Source organism: Arachis duranensis, chromosome 2 (assembly GCF_000817695.3).
Source record: "Arachis duranensis cultivar V14167 chromosome 2, aradu.V14167.gnm2.J7QH, whole genome shotgun sequence".
NCBI lineage: Eukaryota > Viridiplantae > Streptophyta > Magnoliopsida > Fabales > Fabaceae > Arachis > Arachis duranensis.
Genome location: NC_029773.3, coordinates 38,567,883 through 38,575,577, shown reverse-complemented (window position 1 = coordinate 38,575,577; position 7,695 = coordinate 38,567,883). Strand labels below are relative to the sequence as shown.

The 7,695-nt window shown below is 30.9% G+C and overlaps 1 protein-coding gene across 2 annotated transcripts; it reads left to right on the top strand.

Annotated features, from left to right (window-relative positions):
- Positions 1-3,159: 3,159 nt before the first annotated feature.
- On the top strand, positions 3,160-7,454 carry LOC107474363 (UDP-sulfoquinovose synthase, chloroplastic). Of its 2 annotated transcripts, none has more exons than XM_016093985.3 (3): positions 3,160-3,265; positions 5,000-6,054; positions 6,736-7,454. In XM_016093985.3, exons 2-3 carry the CDS (start codon positions 5,026-5,028, stop codon positions 7,135-7,137), a joined length of 1,431 nt encoding a protein of 476 aa, XP_015949471.1. In that variant the 5' UTR covers positions 3,160-3,265; positions 5,000-5,025; the 3' UTR covers positions 7,138-7,454. The 2 variants fall into 2 exon arrangements, with proteins under 2 accessions (XP_015949471.1, XP_015949469.1); XM_016093983.3 differs by having other exon boundaries at positions 4,988-6,054.
- Positions 7,455-7,695: the final 241 nt, after the last annotated feature.

Genomic DNA, 7,695 nt, shown 5'->3' with positions numbered 1-7,695 from the left:
ATATGAGAGATTATAGGAGTTAGTTACTAATTCGGACAAGTAAGGCTAGGATAACATCGTCGCGTCCGACCACTATAAGATCGGGTAGGTGTCAATCCAGCCAATATCTGTTGATTTGAATTTACTTATTTTGGGTCTGGCTAAATTGTGGGTCAGGGTATGAATAGTAATCATTCTCTATATTACATATATTGCGGTTGGATTATGATGCTTTCGACTATTTTAATTATTTATTTCAGATAGACATAATCAGCAAAAATAGTGTCGGGGAGTCGCTCTTGTGGTCGGAGTAGAGGGCGGGTGATAAATTAATTATTTGTATTAATTTTCTCTCGTTTAATCCGGTTATAATTATTATTGACAGTTAAAAAATATTGAATATAAATGTTTTTTATTAAAACAAATATTACCATCGATTTTGTATAGAATAAATCCGATGGTATATTTTATTTGTCTAAAATATTATTTAATTTAACATTATTACTGTTGAAATTTTCGACGGACATTTTTGCCGATAATTAGAGGCGGAAAAAATAAAAAATAAAGGGCACCAACATCACTATCAGAAAAAATTTAAGGGTAACGTCACTTTAGATTGACCGTTCTCTAACAATCACCTTTAATGATTAATTAACGTCAAAAATAAGAATTTATTGGTGAATCATTACGGGCAACATTTAAACGTCAGAATTTGTTTATCAATAAATAAAACTGTAATAAAATTATTGTCAAATTTGTTTGACGTTTTCGCGAGTAATTTTGACGATTTTTAACGATTTTTTTGTACTGTTTACAAAATAAGAAAAAAAAAAGATAAATGCACAACTTACCTAAATATAAAAGGAATAAAATCAAAATAATCCAAAGAAATAATATAAATGAGTCCTCAAGTAATAAAGGTAGATGTGCGATTTTTTTAATATATTTAACGTTATAAAGAAAATGTCAATATCTTATGTTTTTAACGTTAGTCTCTATATTTTCTATCTCATATGTTTTATGCTTTGAAGTTGTTCTATCAATGAAATATATTTTACATTTTATTCAGAGTAAAAAAAATAATAACATAGATTGTAAATAATATTTGTAAAGCTTTATTTTATACCTTATTGTAAATAATATTTGAATAATTTATTATTTTTAACCTTTCAAATTGTTATTATCAAATTAAGAATTATAAAAATACAAATTTACAAATTAAAACAATAGAAAAGCAGCTATGTTTATTGAGCTACTAATATATAATAAAGACATTTGTCTTTTTAACGAACTATAAAAAACTCTTTTTTGTTGATTTCATTTTTGATTACATAATGAATTATACTTATCTTTAAAATAGTAATACAAAAATATAAATTAAACAAAATATATATTGGAGAAATTAAAAGATATGAAATACACTTATTTTCAAACAATGAAAGAAAAATTTAAGAATAATTGATTTTGCACTTTTAATTTATATATTTTTAATAGTTATATTAAAATATATAGAGAAATCCCAGGTGAATAATTTTTTTTATAAACAAGTCCAATAATTTTTTTATGCGTGTTTTTTTTTTGTTCTTTATTAACTAGTTTTTATTGGTCGAATAAATTATTAAACTATGTAACGTTGATGTAATATATATTATTTATTTTATAATTTAGTTATTTCAATTAAAATACAATTAAATTTTTAAAGAGTAAATGTCCTTTTTGGTCTCAAACCATTTATTCGATGGACTTCCCACCCTTTAGAAAATTTAAAAACTCAAATCGGTCCCTATCTACTTTGAAATATGTACATTCTAGTCCCTATCAACTTTGAGTAAATGTCTTTTTGGTCCTTGGTAATGTCCTTTCCGGTCCCTAACCAGGAACTAGAACGTACATATATCAAAGTAAATAAGGACCGATTTGGATTTTTAGTTTTCTTAAAGGATGGAAAGTCCATCAAACAAATAATTAGGAACCGAAAAGGACATTTATTCATTTTTAAATCTATGAACCAATAGTTATGATCGTTTGACAACCAATTTAGTTCTTAAAAGCGTACTAATATATCTTCTTAAAAAAGATTAAAGTTAATATAATTAAATACAAAATAACATATTTTAGCATATTCTGAAATTCTTCTTAAATAAATAATTTAAATATTTTATTTATGAATATTAGTAATTTATAGTATATTTACAAATTTTTATTTTTTTACATATTTTGTTACTGTATAAACGAATTAAAATTTTTTATATCTCATTTACACTATAAATAAGATAAGATATAATTTTATTTGATTTTATCTCATTTACAAACGCGATATATGAAATTTGAAAAATATACAAATCTCATTTACACTGTAAATAATAAGATATGTGTATTTGTAAATATAAAAATATAATTTTTAAAAATAATAAAAATTAGTAATTTAATTTGGACCAATTTAAAAATTAAAAAAATTATTCAGTTAATTTTAATATTTTTTATATTTGAATGAACTTAATTACAAAATCAAAGTAGTGTAGGGACTCATTTGAAAAAAAAAGTATATGAATCTAATGAAAAATTTGGTGAAATTATAGAGATCATCAGAGTAATTAAATCATTAATTTTTATCTTATTTATATTTTAAATTTTAAATTAATAATTTTATTTGTGAATTCTTAAAAATAGAATGTTTCAAATTATATGGAATATTGACGGTTTTAAAATAATAGGAAAGATGAACTGTTTTAATTCACTCATTAGTGAGCGACTAAGTGTATCACATGATTTGAAACTATTTATTTAAAATCAACACATTATTTTTTAGAAACCAACCTATTTAAATTAATACTCAAAAAGAATAAAAAACATATTATTCGAAATTGTTCATCTTTTTTATTAATCGAAAAATTTTTCATCTTTTCTATTGTTTAAAACGTTCTATTTTTGAGAATTCAGTATAAATAAACAAAATTATTAATTTAAAATTTAAAATATAGAAAAGATATTAATTAGTTAAAGTCGATTTAAATAGTAATAAAATATATTAATTTTTATTTTTTAAATTGGTCTAAATTAAATTACTATTTTTTTTATTATTTTTAAAAATTATATTTTTATATTTAAAAATACATTGTAAACGAGATAAAGTTAAATAAAACTATATATTATTTTATTTACTGTGTAAACAAAATATGAATCACCCCTCCTCGCACACTTCCAGCCGCCTCCTTCCCTCGGAACTCCGCCTCTCACCATCGCGCCTCTCGCCGTCGCCGAATCCCTGTCCATCTGCAGCCTGCAGGTAGGCCGTTTCCTTACCTCTGTTTGACTGTTTAGTGTTTACTCAGGCGTTGTTTGATTGTTTGATACTTTACCTGCAGTTCTATTTTTGTCCCTTTGATAATAATACTGTGATTTTAGGTTTAGGTGGTGCATTTATTTAACTGATTTGGATATCCGAGACTGATATTTGACTATTTAGGGTTAGTTTGATGGTTATTTTTTGACTCTGATTGTAATGTTACTAGTATTTTTTTTTTTGACATCATTTGAGGCTTTTGACATCATTGGGACAGTTAGGTTTAGTTCGATTGTTGATAATTTGAAGTTTTTGTGTTGTAATATGCGACAATGTGAGTACCCTTATTCCGCCATTGATGGGCTCCTGTTTTTTCAATTTCTATTTTGTCTTATTTTATTTTTAAATGGGGCACCAGCACTTCTGAGTCAAACTTGAGTTAATACTCAATTTGGTCTTGAAATTTGAGGTTGGACTTAGATTGACTCCTAAAATTCTATTTGACCCAAATTGAACCCCCCCCCCCAAATTTACAATGGTAACTAGCTTTAGCTCTTGAGTTCATCTCCTTTAACAGGCATGCTGATTTGGCACGTTAACTTATCATACTGGATAATACAACGACGTTGTTTTATATTGGCACCCAATCTTCAATGAAATGATGTTGTTTCACACAAAATGCATCTCTTTCTTACCAGTGATGGTCATGCAACGAGATGCATTTTATCCTGTCATTTTGTTGAAGATTAGGTGCCAATATAAAAAGATGTCTTTTTTGTTTTATTTAGCGTGACAAGTTAACGTGCAAACCAGCACGCCATTAACGGAGATGAGCTCACGGGCTAACGATAGTTATGGTTATAAATTTGCAGGTCCAATTTGGGTCATTTAAAAATTTTAGGGGTCAATTTGAGTTCGACCTTAAATTTCAGGGGCCAAGTTGAGTATTAACTCGTCAAACTCATTTGACTCTTCAATCTTAACTACTCTTAGCTCTGAACTCTTATTGTGATAAGTGTTTTTGGTTCCGTTTCTCTAACTGGGTATGTTTCCTTTGTATATTATAATTGACCATATTTACACACTTTTGATGCTTGCCTTTTAAATTTCAAATTTTTGCTCTTCCTTTGTGGTAACTTGCTTATTATTTGCAAAGCTTAGAACTTATGTTAATGGCTTGATGAAATAATTATTACTTACCTAAGAACTAGGTCCATTATTCTTATACGTGCAATTCAAATGAGTGGCTTTTAAATTAAAAATAATGAATAATTGTTAATGATATTCATTTGGTAAGAGCTGATAACAAGCCTAGTTTTTCGAAGAGATTTTAGAATATCTTTTGTATGGCATTGGTTTTTTAAATGATCATGCAATGATGATCTAGTCTTGAGGCATTTAAAAGATTGGGAAATTTTTACCTTAGCTAGCCGGTGTTCCTACCTTTCAAGTTTCCGCTAAGATAAGTATGATTACTTGATTATTGCTTATTGTGCAATTTGATAGGTGATTGTGTTGATTTTATTCATCACATTTTGATATGTATTGATGCTTGCTAATTGCTACAAGTATTAACTCTTTTTGACTTGCTTCGAATCCACATAGTTGGAAATTGTATTATTTATTTGAATAATTAAGAAGTAATCCTTAAATTCTTGTTGAAGGAATAATTCGTTCCTGTTTGAAATTAAATATGAATAACAGGCTTTTGATTCTTGTTTCAAGAACGTGTTGCAGGAAGTTAGACGAACATTGGATTAAACATGGCTCAATTGATATCGTCTTCTAGCTCCCTGACTATCTTCTCTAGAAACAAACCTTACTTAAAACCTTTCAACCAATGTTCAATGTCATTTTCGACCTCAGCTGCTTGCAACAGCTCCACATATCCATTTAGAAAGCTTTTCTTGCAACGACAGAAACCGAGAAAAAGTTTGGTATTACAAGTTAGTGCAGTTTCAACTAGCATAGAAACTCCAGTTCAAACTAGCTCTGGTGAACCTTCTAAACCACAGCGAGTCATGGTCATTGGTGGAGATGGTTATTGTGGTTGGGCAACTGCTCTTCATCTGTCTAAGAAGGGTTATGAAGTTGCGATTGTTGACAACCTTATTCGACGTCTCTTTGATCACCAGCTTGGATTGGATTCTCTAACACCGATATCCTCCATTCAAAATCGGATCCACTGCTGGAAATCTCTCACTGGAAAAAGTATTGAGCTCTACATTGGTGACATATGCGACTTTGAGTTCTTAACGGAAACATTCAAGTCATTTGAACCTGATGCTGTTGTCCATTTCGGGGAGCAGCGATCTGCACCTTACTCTATGATAGATCGGCCAAGAGCTGTGTTTACGCAACAGAATAATGTTATCGGTACACTGAATGTTCTTTTTGCTATAAAAGAGTTCAGAGAGCAGTGTCATTTGGTTAAGCTTGGGACCATGGGTGAATATGGTACTCCAAATATTGATATCGAGGAGGGTTATATTACCATTACTCACAATGGAAGGACAGATACTTTGCCGTATCCCAAGCAAGCCAGCTCATTCTATCATCTAAGCAAGGTTCACGATTCACATAACATAGCCTTCACTTGCAAAGCTTGGGGGATTCGAGCAACTGATCTGAATCAAGGAGTGGTATATGGAGTAAGGACAGATGCGACTGCAATGCATGAAGAGTTGTGCAACAGATTCGATTATGATGGCATATTTGGAACTGCATTAAATCGATTCTGTGTTCAGGCTGCCGTCGGTCATCCACTTACTGTATATGGTAAAGGAGGCCAGGTAACTGATCCTTCTATTTATTAATTTCTTTTCAATAAGTAGAAGAATGACATTTGGATGATTGGTATGGTAAGGGCATGCATTCTTGAATATGAATTGTTTGTTTTATACAACGAGAGCAGAATTAGAGGGATTTGATGGAGCTTCTTAGAGGAATGGGCTACCCTACACCTCTCTCCTTTCTCTTTTGTGCTTGCATTGTTGTGTTACCATGGATGATTTTAGCTTTAACATTTTCTATCTAATTTTTAGGTTGCATTCGACATGTGTCAGATTGAGAATCAAATTTTTACATTGCCTCATGAAAACTTGTGCCTTCATTATTTATGTGTATCTGAAAATATGGAACTCATTCCTCTGAGAAATTAGTTTTTATTTTTGGGGAAATGATAAACAGATATAAATAGCAACCTTTTAGATCTCATTTAATGTTATTTTTACGTTACTAGGTTTGCAACCTATTCTATAGTCCAGATTTCTAGCAGCTCTTGAATAGATGTTAAATGTTATCTCAGCTCACCTCATTAGACAGCAATTTAAATGAAGTGCTGTATTTCTCTTTTAACCATTGCTTCATTTGATTATCTAATTTTTTTTTGAGCTGATGCATGTGGCTATGGGAAAAGTTATCAAATTCTCTGCGGCTTATGTTGTCTGTATTGTGAAATGTACGTATTTCAGACTCGGGGCTATCTTGACATAAGAGATACAGTTCAATGCGTGGAGCTTGCCATTGCGAACCCTGCAAACCCTGGGGAGTTCCGAGTCTTCAACCAGTTTACGGAGCAGTTTTCAGTCAATCAACTAGCTGCCCTTGTTACAAAAGCTGGTGGGAAACTTGGGCTCAATGTGGAAACCATAACCGTGCCAAACCCGAGAGTGGAAGCAGAGGAGCATTACTACAATGCCAAGCACACTAAGCTTGTTGAGCTGGGACTCAAGCCACACCTTCTTTCAGATTCTCTCCTTGATTCACTGCTCAACTTTGCTATCCAGTACAAAGATCGTGTTGACAGGAAGCAAATCATGCCTAGTGTTTCTTGGAGAAAAATTGGGGTCAAACCGAAAACTGTCACAGCCTAAGAATGTGGAGTCTTTGCCGCTTTTACTGTATCTTGCATGATTATGCTTCTTGGTTCGATAAGGGTATGTTATGATGCTTTGAATTGATTATTTTCAAATGGCATGATCCATTTCTGTGTAGCCTTCGTATCCTAGTGTATTATATAGGGTAGACATTTGTGCTCCCAAGTACTTTCTCATCAGAGCATTGTATGTAGTAAGTTCCTGTGCAGTGTCCTTATTTAATATGGATGTATTGATTTGTTGCATACCTAAAGAGACCAGTGAGTTTCAAAGGCAGAATGACAAATGATGATGCCAATTAGCAATTTATTAAATTGGAGAATGCTATGGAATCAACAGTTTTAGTATAAGAAACGGGAGAGTTAGCTAGAAAAAAAAGTGTTAGCCATTTAGATAATTTTAGTGACGCATTTTTGTTTTGTTTCGGGGGTGAGAAGGGGGGCTGGTTACTTGGTTATTATCCTTTGAAATGAACGGGCACTTTATAGTGCATCATTTCATGATACCATCTAATTTTATAACATTTATGATATGTTTAGAATACAATAAAATTGA